The following is a 14,028-nucleotide window of genomic DNA, read 5'->3' on the forward strand; positions in this document are numbered from 1 at the left end:
AAAACAGCAAAAACAAAACATTTTAATTTGGAGAATCAATGGTTGAAAATGAAAAGAATATGAGTGTGTAAAACTACTCAAGGAACAAAACAGTGTTCCTTTTCTATACATACTCAATAGATAAGCATTCCTCATTTATGTGTCTTATAACCACCACAGCAAAGCTGCCACTGAAGAATTTTAAATATAAACTCCATTTAGAGAAACATCTAAGCTGGACCCTATATTTCTGGATCTCCTGTGTAATATAGGGGTGAAATAGGAGGATAGCATGGCCTAAATTTCCTTTATGATAAGAGATCTGACATGCTTTGTCTTGCTAGTGGAAACAGATCAGAAGGAACTTTAATCTTATACTTTACTACACTGTAAAATGAAGTAACACCTGATTCTGAAATTGTCCTGATGCTGGTGTACTGTGTCCTATAGCCAGGAATGATTGTTTAATTGGTCTGAAGTGCAGCCTTGGCTCTGGAATTGTTAAAAAAAATCCCCAGGCGATCTTTTGGAAACTACTGGGCTAAGGGCTAAAATAACACAAGAAATAGAATATTCTAAACCAGTCAGTGGTAATTTTCCTATTAAAAGAGAATTTAAAAAATTTTTTGTGAGATAATTGCAGATTTCTATACACTTGTGAGATGTAATAGAGAGAAGCTGAGTAGCCTTTAAGCAATTCCCCACTACCCCAAGGTAACATCTTGCAGAACTGTAGTGCAATAATCACAGTGAGGATACTGACATCCATACAGTCAAGGCACACAGTAGTTCCATCAGTACAAGAATTCCTCCTACTACCCATTAATAACCACACCTACACCTCCTTTCTCCCACCCACCAGTGTAAAACCCGGGGCAACTACTAATATGTTCTCCATTTCTATGGGGAGTTTTAAATTTCAGCAGTGTTATGTAAATGAAATTATATAGTATGTACTCTTTGTAATTGAGTTTTTTTCACTCCATGTAATCCCCTCTAGATTCATTTGCATGGTTGTATCAGTAATTTGTTCCTTTTCATTGCTGATTAGTAATTAGTGGCATGGATATACCAGAGTTTGTTCACTCATTGAGGAGCACTTGAGTTGTTCATTTATAGTCTGGGGTAATTATGGATAAAGCTTTTATGAACATTGAATACAGGTTTTGTGCAAGCATACGTTTTCATTTCTCTGGCATTAATGCCCCAAAGTGCAGTTGGTAGGTCATATGGTAATTGCATACTTAGCATACTTAGTTTTATAAAAAGTTGCCAAATTGTTTTCTAGAATGGTTGTACCATTCCCCCCAAACAGTGTATGAGGATTTCATTTCCTCCACATCCTCATCAGCATTTGGTGTTGCCAGCATATTTTAGCTATTCTGTATGTAGTAACGTCTTTATCGTGGTTTTAATTTGCATCTCCCTGATGTCTAATAATACTGAGCATGTTTTCATAATGCTTGTTTGCCATCCGTATATCCTTTTCAGTGAGACAGACATCTGCACATGTTTTTGCTGTTGTTCTGATTGCATTGTTTGGATTTGTTTATTTTGTTTTGTGACTGCTGAATTTTCAGTTCTTTATATATTCTAGATACTAGCCCTTTGTTGGATATGTGATTTGTGAATATTTTTTCAAACTCTGTTGCTTGCCTATTTGTTGTCTTAACTGGATTTTTTTAGAACAAAAGCTTTTTTGATGAGATTCAGTTTATCATTTTTTCCTTTTAGATTATACACTTTGTGTCAATTCTAAAAATTCTTTACCTAACCCTAAATTCCAATTCCAAAGATTTTGAATATTTTTCCTAAAAGTGTTGTAATTTTACCTTTTACTTTTCATTTCATGCCCTCTTTGGGGATCCATTTTATTTAAGATGTAAGATTTGATTCTCTCTCACTCTCTCTATGAATGTTCAGTTGCTCTGGAACCATTTGTTGGAAAGATTATCCTTCTTGCATTGAATTGCATTTTTAATAGTGTTAAATCAGTTAACATATTTGTGTGGTGGGTCTGTTTCTGCATTCTTTATGTTTCATTAATTTATAACCCTCCACCAATATCACATTGTCTTGAACACTGTCTTGAATAGCTGTATAGCAGGGTTGAGTTATTCCTCCTGCTTTATTTTTCTTTTTTGAGATTGTTTAATTAAGCTATAACTTGCCTCATTCTGTATAAACTTTATGATAAATTTATGTCTACAAAATCTTGCTAGAATTTTGATGGGAATGACATTAAACATATAGCTCAATGTAGGGAAAATTGGTGTCTTTACTATTTCGAGTCTTCCAATCCATGAACATGAGGTAACTTTTCATTTATTTGGATCTTTGATTTCTTGCCTCAGCATTTCGTAATATTTAGCATCCAGAGATTATATGTTTTATAAGGATGCCTAGGCATTTAGACAGTTCCTTGATTGATTATAAGTTCTGTTGTGCTTTAAATTTATGTTTACATGTGTTTATTATTAGAATCTAGGAATATAATGACCAGTGATGATGAGCTTTTTTCATGTTTGTTGGCTGCATAAATGTCTTCTTTTGAGAAGTGTCCATATCCTTTGCCCACTTTTTGATGTGGTTGTTTTTTTCATGTAAATTTGTTTAAGTTCTTTTTAGATTCTGAATATTAGCACTTTGTTAGATAGCTAGGTTGCAAAAATTTTCTACCATTCTGTAGGTTGACTGTTCACTCTGATGACAGTTTCTTTTGCTGTCCTTAGCTCTTTAGTTTAATTAGATCCCATTTGTCAATTTTGGCTTTTGTTGCCATTGCTTTTGGTGTTTTAGTCATGAAGTCTTTGCCCATGCCTATGTCCTGAACAGGATTCAGTAGCTTTCTCCCAGGTTTTTATGGTTTTAGGTCTTATGTTTAAGTCTTTAATCCATATTGAGTTAATTTTTGTAAAAAGTGTTAAGGAAGGGGTCCAGTTTCAGTTTTCTGCATATGGCTAGCCAGTTTTCCAAACACCATTTATTAAGTACGGAATCCTTTCCCCATTGCTTCTTTTTGTCAGGTTGGTCAAAGATCAGATGGTTGTAGACATGTGTAACGCTTTTACACTGTTGGTGGGAGTGTAAATTAGTTCAACCGTTGTGGAAGACAGTGTGATGATTCCTCAAGGATCTAGAACCAGAAATACCATTTGACTCAGCAATCCCACTAATGGGTATATACCCAAAGGATTATAAATCATTTTACTATGAATATACATGTACATGCATGTTTATTGCAGCACTGTTCAAAGTAACAAAGACTTAGACTCAACCCAGATGCCCATCAGTAATAGACTGGATAAAGAAAATGTGGCACATATACACCATGAAATACTTTGCAGCCATAAAAAGGATAAGGATGAAGCTCGAAATGGATTTTTTTTTTTTTTGCAGGGATGTGGATGAAGCTGGAAACCATCATTCTCAGTAAACTAACACAGGAACAGAAAACTAAACACTGCATGTTCTCACTCATATGGAACAGTGAGAACACATGGACACAGGGAGTGGAACATCACACACTGGGGCCTGTTGAGGGGCAGGGGGCTGGGGAGGAATAGCATTAGGAGAAATACCTAATGTAGATTACGGGTTGATGGGTGCAGCAAACCACCATGGCACGTATATACTGTAACAAACCTGCATGCTCTGCACATGTATCCCAGAATTTAAAGTATAATTTAAAAAAGAATGGATCATAAAACAAGAGTATAGAAATATAGTTGTTCATACTGAACTCTTACTTTTTTGAACTTAACTGTTTTTAGATTCATTGGGATTTTCTATATGGGAAATCAGATCATCTGCAAATAGATTCAGCTTTATTTCTCCCTTGTCAACCTATATGCAGATAATTTATTTTTCTTACTTTATTGCAGTAGCTAGACTTTCAGTACTAGGTTGAACTGGAGTGGTGAGGGCAGACATCCTTGCCTTGTTTCCTGTCTTAGGGGGAAAGTATTCATTTTTTTTCCTATGTTATGTTGAGGTAGTTCCCTTTTATTCCTAGTTGGCTGACAGTTTTTATTTTAAAAGGACATTGGATTTTTGTCAAATGTCTTTTCTCTGTCAATTGGTATTAACATTATATTTCTTCTTTTGTCTGTTGATATATTGAATCAGCTTTGCATAATGAGAGCAACTTCCATTTGGCCATAATGTATAATTTTAAAAATACATTTCTAATGTATTTTACAAATTCTAACAGGTTTGGTTTGTTAATATTTTATTGAATATTTTTGCATTCAAATTTGTAAGACATATTGATACGTAGTTTTCCTTTTTTCATATTGTTTTTATCTGGTTTCAGTATCAGGACAATGCTGCCTACAAAAATGAATTTGGTAGCATTCTATAATCTTCTGTTTTCTAGAAGAGATTATGTAAAACTGACTTTTAATTTTTCTTTAAACATTTGGTAGAATTCTCCAGTAAGGCCCATCAGGTGGTTCACGCCTATAATCTCAGCACTTTGGGAAGCCGAGGCAGATGGGTCACTTGAGGTCAGGAGTTTGAGACCAGCCTGATCAACATGGTGAAACCCCATCTCTACTAAAAACACAAAAATTAACTGGGCATGATGGCACATGCCTGTAATCCCAGCTACTCAGGAGGCTGAGGTAGGAGAATTGCTTGAAACCGGGAAGTGGAGGTTGCAGTGAGTGGACATCGAGCCACTGCACTCCAGCCTGGGTGACAGAGCAAGACTTTGTCTCAAAAAAAAAAAATCAGCTGGGGGTGGTGGTGCACATCTGTAATCTCAGCTACTCAGGAGGCTGAGGCAGGAGAATTGCTTGAACATGGGAGGCAGAGGGTGCAGTGAGCCAAGATTACACCACTGCACTCCAGCCTGGGCAACAGAATGAGACTTCATCTAAAAAAGAAAAAGAAAAAAAGAATTCTCCAGTAAAACCATATGGCCAAGAGATTCTTTTTTTTTATCAGTAATTTTAAATTACGAATTCAGTTTTCTTAATAGTTATAATTACTTAAATTACCTATTTCATGTAAGGTGACTTGTGGTAGTTTGTACTTTTTGAGAAATTGGTCCATTAATCTAAATTGTCAGGTTGATTTGTATACAATTATTTATAGTATTTTCTTATTGTTAGTTTAATGTTTGCAGCATCCGTAGTGATAGCCACTTACTTTCTCATATTCATAGTTTGTCTCATCTCTTTTTATCTGTCAGTCTTGATAGAAGTTTTTCAGTCTTACTCTTTTTAGAAACTAGATTTTCATTTCACAATTTTCTCTATTATATTTTTCTGTTTCAAATTTTATTGACATCTGCTCCTTTCTTTGTTATCTCCTTCCTTGAGCTTGTATGAGGGAATTTTACCTTTTATTTTTCCAATTTCTAGAGGTAAGAACTTACATTATTGGCTTCAGGGTTTTCCTCTTTCCTAATATAAGCATTTAGTCCTAAATTGTCCCTATCAACACAGTTTTTCCACATATTTTGATAGGTTTTATTCTCATTTTTCATTTAGTTTCTCATGTAGTTTCATTTTCATTTAAGTATTTTAATAAATTTCTTTGAAGCATCTTCTTTGACCTATAGCTTATTTAGAAGTATATTTTTAAAAATTTCTAAGTGTTTAGTGATTTTCTTTTTGTCTTTCTGGTATTGATTTCTGGTTTGATTCCATTTGCTTGGAGAATACACTTTGTGTGATTTTAGTTCTTCTAAAGTTGTTGTCCAGTAGTTCTATCAGTTGCTAAGAGAGACATTTTGAAATCTGTACTGTAATTGTGGATCTGTTTATTTTTCCATTCCACTCCATCAGTTTCTTAAATTCATAGGCTTTATATTTTTGAAAAAATTTAAGTTTACATAAAAATTGAGCAGAATGTACTAAAAGCATATGATTTTTATTCTTTAGCCTGTTGGTCTGATGGACTATATTAATTTTTAAATGTTAAAGGCACACGTCGAGTAAATCCCATTTCTTGTGGTGTTTATTTTTATACATGTTGGATCCAATTGGCTAATATTTTTTAAGGATTTCTTTATCCATGTTCAGGAGAGGTATTTGTTTGCAGTTTACTTTTTTTTGTAAGGCTTTGCTGGTTTTGGTATTAGAGTAATGCCAGCCCATGGAATGAGTTAAGAAATAGTTATTCTGCTTCTCTTTTCTGCAACAGATTGTGGGAAATTGTTATCATTTGTTTCTTCAATGTTGATAGAATTCACCAGTGAATCATCTGGGCTTGGTGCCTTCTGTTTGGAAAGGTTATTAATCACTGGCTTAGTTAAAAAAAATTTTTTTCTCTCTTGAGACTTTCTCTTTCACCATGTTTTATTATTTAGAAATGTGTTTTTTAATTTTTTGGTATTTGAGGATATTTCAGTTCTCTTTCTGCTATTATTAGTTTAATTCCATTCTGATTCAAGAACATACCTTGTGTGATTTCTATTCTTTTAAATTTGGTAAAGTGTTCTATGGCCTATAATGTGGTTTAACTTAATGAATTGTGCATTTGTATTTGAGAAGAATGTGTATTCTGCAGTGGCTGGATAAAGTATTTTATAACGCTAATTGAATTCTCAAGTATTCACTTAGATCCAGTTGATTGATGGTACTGTTCAGTTCAAATCTATCTTTAATGATTTTCTTCCTGCTGGGTCTGTCACTTACTCATAGAGGGATGTTGAAGTCTCCAGTGGCAATAATGGATTTGTCTCTCTGTCCTTGCAGTTCTATCAGTTTCCCCCTAACATATTTTGACTTTCTCTTGCTAGGTACGTACACATTAAGTATTATTATGTCTTCTTATTGTATTGACTCCTTGTCTAACACCCTTTTTCATCCCTGACAATTTTCCTTGCTCTGCAGTTGGCTTTGTCTGAAATTAATTTAGCTACTCTGGCTTTCTTTTGGTTCGTGTTAGCATGGCATGTCTTTCTCTAGCTCTTTAAATCTACTTGCTATTTTATATTTAAAGAGGATTTCAGCAGACAATATATATAGCTGGATCATGGGATTTTTTTTTTTTTTTGGTCCATTCTGACAGTCTCTGTCTTCATTGGTATATTTAGACTGTTTACATTTAAAGTGATTATTGATACTTGGATTAATATTTGTAATACTGTAACTCTTTTTTATTGGTTGCCCTTGTTTCTTCTTTTTTTCTGAATTCCTCTCTCACATTTTTGGTTTTAATTGAACATTTTATACGATTCAATATCGTCACTTCTCCTAGAATATTAATTACATTTCTTTGTAATTGTTTTTGTGGTAGCCTTTGAGTATGAAATATATATTATAACAATTTACTTTCAAATAACACTATTCCACTTCATTGATGGTGCCAGTACTTTATAACAGTACTTCCAGTCCTTCTTGTATTACATTGCTATCACTCATTTTACTTATTCATAAGCTATAATCACCCAATACATTGTTAGTATTATTATTTAGAACTGTTACCTATTACATTAATTAAGAAGAAGATGCTAGATTTTATTTTATATTTATTTATTCCTTGTCTAATGCTTCTAACTTTTTTTATGTAGTTCTGAGTTTCTGACCTATATTGTTTTTCTTTTCTCTGAAGAACTTCTGTTAACATGGCTTGCAAGTTAGGCCTATTGGAGAAAGAGTTCATCAGTTTCTTTTTATATAAGATAGTCTTTATTTCTACTTTGCTATTTAGGATAATTTTACTGGATACAGAATTCTATATTAGCATGTATTTTCTCTCAACAGTTTAAATATTTCACTTCACTTTATTCTTGCTTCCATGGTTTCTTAAAAGAAATCTGTCATAATATTCATCCTTAGTCCTGTGTAGGTAAGGTGTTTTGTTTTACTCTGGTTTCTTTCAAGATTTTATTTTTAAAAGATTTTATTTTAATTTTAAGAAAGTTTTGATTTTTTTGCATTTTAAATATGATCTGCCTAGGTGTGCATTTTTTTTTGTATTTAACCTGCTTGGTGTTTGCTGAGATTCCTGAACCTGTGGATTAATGTCTGTCATTAATTCTAAAACATTCTAACCATCATTATTTTAAATATTTCTTCGGGTTCTCACTGTCTTCCTTCTACTTCTGGTATTCTCATTATGGGTTACATGTTTTACACCGTTTGAAATTGTCCAACAGACTTTGGATGCTGTGTTTCATTTTTTTCCTCTTTGTGTTTAACAGAAAATTTTTATTGATGTATCTTCAAGCTCACTGATTCTTTCCTCAACACTTCCCAGTCTTCCCAGGGTTCCAGTCTTTGATAAGCCCATCAAAGACCTCTACATTTCTTATACTTTTTTTAATCTCTCAGTTTCCTTCTGATTCTTTCTTAGAAATTTCATATCTTTTGTTTAGATCGCCTGTTCTTACATGTTGTCCATTTTTTCAACATAGGGCCTTTAGCGTATTATTATTTCAAATTTCTTATCTGATATTTTCAAATCTGTCTTATCTGCATATTTGCTTGCTTTGTCTCTTACAACTGTATTGTTTGGCTTTAGCATGCCTTGCAGTTTTCTGTTGAAAGCCTGACATGTTATATTGGCAAAGGAACTGAGATAAGGAGGCCTTTAATATAAAGTTTTATCTGGTGAGTAGTTAGTCTATATTTGCTCTTTGCATCACTGTGGTGTCAGAAGCTATAATTTTCTCTAAGGTCTTTTCATTTTTCTTTCTTCTGTTTTATTTGAGCTTCCCTAGAGAGTCTGTCTTAAATAGGGACCAAAATTGACAGCTTTTTCATTTGTAATCTCCTGTTACTATGCAGGTAACTTACTGATGTGATGGTAAGGTGTGGAGAGAGGAGAATCATCCTATACTCCTATGATTAGGTCAGTCTTTAGAGAGACTGTCTTCCTGACTGTGACCTTCAGGGTGCTTCTCAGCTTCTTTCCCCTTACCTTGGGTGAGAAAAGAAGGCTAGAGAGGGCTGGTGCTGGGTATTTCCCTTCCCCTAGGTGGTTTAGGCTCTAGTAAACTAGTTTTTTTTTGGAGGTGGTGGGGGGTGGTTAGAACGTTGTTAAGGAGAACATAATGTTTTGTGCTTATTTCAAAATGTTTACTCCTTCCCTTTCCCTGCTGGAGACATAAGAGCCTTTTTCTCCTATCTTTATCCTGAGAACTTAATGAGTTACCTCCTGGAGGTGAAACTCATGAAAGTGTGTTGACCAAGGCTTATCCCCGACTCTAGGAGTTTTTAATCTCTCAAGCTTGTCCTTGCTTAGAACCCACCAATTAGTCACTTATATTGTAAGTGTTCTTACCAGACTCCACCATCTCCTTTGCTCCATTAGCTGCAATACTGTTTTCACTTGTCTCTGCAGCTTTAGGAGTAATGTTTTTCCTATGACTTTAACTCTCTAATGGATCTAAGAAGAATTGTTGATTTTTAGTTAGTTCAGATGTTTTCTTGTTGTGAGAATGGGAGTGATGACTTCCAGTCTCCTAATGTCATGTCAGGTTAGAAACCAGAAGTCTTAATTCTGGCTTCATTTTTGTAAGTGTCGGTTGTTTCTTGCATACTCATTTATGTCTTTCTGGTGATTTAAAAAAAGAAATCAGTAAGTAATGTCCCTCTTTGCTTCTAGTATTTTTGTTCTGAAGTCTGTTTTATGAGATAGCCATTCTGTTGTCTTTCAAAGTTAATTTGCAGAGTGTATTTTTTCCATCCTTTTACTTTTAACCTACCTATGTTTACTTTGAAGTAAGTGTCTTAGAAATATCTAGTTGTGTTTTTGTTTCAGTTCACTCTGCCAATCTCTACCTTTTATTATATTTGACATTTACATTTAAGGTAATTTTTATAATTTTCTTACTGGTTGCTTGATATTAAAGTATACATATGTGACTTATCACAGTCAACTTAAATATTTTCACCTTTAGAATGAAATATAGAATCCTTATTTCTATTTGGGTCCTTTATTTTTCCCACTTCTAAATATCATTGTCTTGAGTATCATCTGATATTACAATTTTTGTGTCAATTATATGTTATTTCAAAAATTAATGATAAGGATAGTCTATTATATTTACCCATATTTCTTCTTTTTTCATTTGTTTCCCAATGTTCCAAGAATCCTAAGTTCCTTACCTTTTGAAAAACTTTCCTTTAGCTATTCTTTAGGGAATGTCTGCTAGCAACAAATTATTTTAGTTTTCTTTTGTGTTAAAAAGGTTTTATTTCCTTTTTATTCTTGAATGACAGTTACTCTGGATATAGAATTTATAGTTGACAATTCTTTTGTATCAGCCCTGAAAAAAATATCCCATTTCTTCTGGTTCTATAATTTCACATGAGTAATCTACTATCATTCAAATCAGTGTTCTCTTACAGATAATGTGTTATTCTTTCAGCCTGCTTCAATATTTTTTTTGTTTTGTTTTAAAAAAGTTCAATTATGATGAATCTTTGTGTGGATATATTTAGGGTTTATTCCTTTTTGGACTTACTTTACTTCTTAAATCTGTGAGTTTAATATCTTTCACCACATGTGGGAAGTTTACAGCCAGTATTTCTTCAATACTCTTTCAGCACACTCTCTTTTTGAGATTCTGATGCTATTGTCTAATAGGTCCCTATGGCTCAGTTATTTTTATATTCAATCTATTTTTTCTTTTTTGGTCAGGTTAAAGTCTGTTGATGTGTCCTTAAGTTCACTGATTCTATCCTCTGTCTTCTTCACTCTATTCTTGAGCCTATTTAGAGTTTTTTAAAAGTTATGTTATTGTCTTTTCCAGTCCTGGAATCCGAACATTTCTCTTTCTATCTTTCAGAATACTCTTTGGTTGTCTTCTGTATTATTTCCAGAATCTATCATTATACTTGTTGGAAATAGCAGGAATAGACAAATCTGCATCATCCTTTATCAGTCTGGAAGTTCCCCCCTTAAGTCTTTTTGTTACTGTTTCTAAAAATATATATTTTTACTACTTTATAGGGAATATGGGAGATTTAGATATAAATTTACACTTGTACATTAGGATATAATGAGTGTTTTGCTCTTTAATCTGTGACTGTTTAATGGTGAAGTAGGTAATTTTTAAAGTGGCATTCCGATAAAAGTATATTAATTTTTAAAAAATATCCTTCAGTTTTTAGTGACAAAGCTTTTAGCACATTTTAAAAAAGATTCCTGATACTAATTCCTCTTTAAATTTTCCCAGGTTGCTTTTTTTTTTTTAATTTGGCAGAGGGGCAGGTGGTAGACAGCAGTAGTAGTAATGAATGCAGAGATCTTATCTAAGAATGAGTTATAATTGAGTCATGATCAGCAGTAAGTTAGAAGCTAAGTTCCAGATCTCAATTCATATCGCAATGGTAACAACCTATTGAAATTTGAAAAAAAGCACCATATGACTAAGCATGTTTAAAAAATTTGTTGAGTTAATCCAATATTATTTTCCTCATGCCCTAATCTGTGATGACTGCAACTTGTGTCCCCTGGTCCCCTTCCTCTTTTTAAGATGGGTGGCCTGACACCTGCTTTTTAAATTATGCTAACTTTACTGTGATGTGCACTCCGTCCCCCCAGCCTTCACTCCCTATCCCCGGAAGCATCCCTTGTCCTAATATGCGGCTCTATAGACCTAAGTCAGTGTCTGGCTCCACCATTTAATCATTGTCATTGCTGAGGAGGAGGTGCACCAGTCAGAGCTGTAGTTGACCCACGGCACTTTGTTTCTTCTCATAAGAAACGGTTAACCTCAGAGATGAAAAAGGCCTATCAATGCCATTTCTTTAGCCTCCAGATAAAAAGTCAGGACATCCAATACAATAAAAACACAGACCTCCAAAAATTTATAAGTCTTTACAGAGAGTACCATATCTTTCCAAATGTGTGATATACAGCTAATTAGCAAAAAGATGTAATGAGATAAAATCAGTATCTTTGTATACTATTAAACTTTCTCAATGAACATTTCATAATTTCAAATAGATTTTATCTGTAGTATGCAGATTACTCTGGTATTTAATTTAATGGTGAATGTTTTATGCATGTTATTTCTATGGAAAGTATATAATATCACATGCAACTAAGGACTGAATTCTAATAGAAGAAAAATAGGTGGGAATCATTTAAGCCTAGATATTGAAATATTGGGGGAAAAATATTGGTTAGTGTCTTAAAGAAACATCTTTGTTTCAGAGGTAAAATACAAGTTTTTAAGTATAGTCTCTTTCTCTCTCTCTCTGTCTCTCACACACACATACTTTACAGCTGCGAGTACAGGGAGTTATATGGGGAGGTTGGTGGTGAGGGACAAAGTAGATGTCATCTTTCTCATACTTGTCTTTCAGATGGAACCCCACTGAGCTGGTGGGTTGGAAGAACCAATGAAACACACACTTACTGGGGAGGTTCTCTGCCTGATGCTCAAAAGTGTACTTGTGGATTAGAGGGGAACTGCATTGATTCTCAATATTACTGCAACTGTGATGCTGGCCGGAATGAACGGTGATTTCCACATGATTTCCCTGCACAAAAATGTAGTTTTTATTTTTTAATTATGTATAGTTAATTAAATGTCAGACAAGCTGGTACAAAAAGGTAACTAGATTAAAGTATGTTCAAGCAAGTTGAAATACAAGTTTTGATGAAATATGATCAGTTAATCTGAGGATTAAATTTTATGACTAGAGATTTACTATTTCATTGTGAATACTGTATAATGTGTGTTTTATTTTTCCTAAAATAGAAACAGCTGGTAGGTTTTTCACTTACTGGAAATCAAATATCATTCTCTTGGAAGTTTAGTTAGTTAATTAATCAATCTAGTATTCATGTGGCAATTCAAAAAGTGAATTTCTCCAAATCTTTGTCTTAAAATGATTTGGGATATAATGCTGCACATTCTATCATTCTTTTAGAAATTAACAGTAATATTAACACATTAGAACTCTGACAGGTCCTGCATAAAAGGACTGTTTATTTTGTAGAAGCAACAATTTCCCATATTCACTGAACTCTGCTTTAGTGTAATAGCAAAACTTCGAGCACTAAGTGTTCTGTAGACCACACTTTGAAACAATTAACATAGAATTTCAGGAATTTGAAAAGTACAGTGTAAGCTTTTCTTTGAACAGAAAAATTTTCTTATTTCTATTGCAATGCCTCTTTATTCTAGAAGTTCTTTTTGAGGTTATTATTGAAATGTGTATTGGTTTTCTTTTTTTTTAATTCGTAATGTGTAAATGGTTTTAATCTTTGGGTTCATGTCAGCAACTTAAAAATCACTGTTATAAAATAACTAGATCATGCAGAGTACATGCTTTTAAAAAAATCTTAGGCCAGGCACAGTGGCTCATGCCTGTAATCCCAGCACTTTAGGAGGCTGAGGTGAGCGGATCACCTGAGTTCAGGAGGTTGACCAGCCCGGCCAATGTGATGAAACCCTGTCTCTACTAAAAATATAAAAAATTGGCCAGGTGTAGTGGTGTGTGCCTGTAGTTTCAGTTCCTTGGGAGGCTGAGATAGAGAATCGCTTGAACCCACGAGGTTCCTTTGGGCCAAGATTGCGCCCTGCACTCCAGCCTGGGTGACAGGGTGAGACTTCACTGCAAAATAATAATAATAATAATAATAATAGTCAATCGTGTGAGTATAGTTGATTTGAACATAATCTAAGCAGTAATTTGATTCCTGAAAATTGAGTTTATTATTTGGCCTACATGCTAGTCCACTTATTTATTTGGCATAAAAACGTCTACTTTGTATCACTTTAAAACATACTGTGAAACTGGAAAAACTCACTTGAATCTCCTGGAGCTTTCTATAGAATACATACTATACACTTACATCAGTATTATTTTTACTCTTCCTCAAGTTGAAAATTACAAAATGATCATATAGATTTATGAGACTCTTTTTCAATATTTTGATGTACAATCCTAATATAGCTTTCTCTTACTTAAAAATGAATGCAGTTTTAGTGCAGTGAGTAAGAACAAATCCGATCCATAGTTTCAAGTCTGGCCACCAGTAATTTCCAGGTCTGAAGTAACCTCCCATCTATTAAAATGCTTTTGTACAAGATTTTGTATGATGTACATTTTAAAGTATCTGGTATTACAG

General features: G+C 33.7%; 1 protein-coding gene across 8 annotated transcripts in view; it reads left to right on the forward strand.

The window, feature by feature from the left end:
• The window catches only part of CNTNAP3 (contactin associated protein family member 3), a 218,309-nt gene that overhangs the window by 157,987 nt on the left and 46,294 nt on the right, over positions 1–14,028 (forward strand). For 6 of the 8 annotated variants that reach the window (XM_078348874.1, XM_078348885.1, XM_078348896.1 and 3 more), the window contains one exon: positions 12,255–12,411. In XM_078348874.1, the coding sequence (XP_078205000.1) occupies positions 12,255–12,411 (157 nt within the window). Of the gene's footprint in view, positions 1–3,378; positions 3,412–12,254; positions 12,412–14,028 lie in introns of all 8 variants that reach the window. The other 2 variants (XR_013526380.1, XM_078348872.1) reach the window with 1 other exon arrangement.

This window comes from Callithrix jacchus, chromosome 1 (genome assembly GCF_049354715.1).
Source record: "Callithrix jacchus isolate 240 chromosome 1, calJac240_pri, whole genome shotgun sequence".
Classification (NCBI taxonomy): domain Eukaryota; kingdom Metazoa; phylum Chordata; class Mammalia; order Primates; family Cebidae; genus Callithrix; species Callithrix jacchus.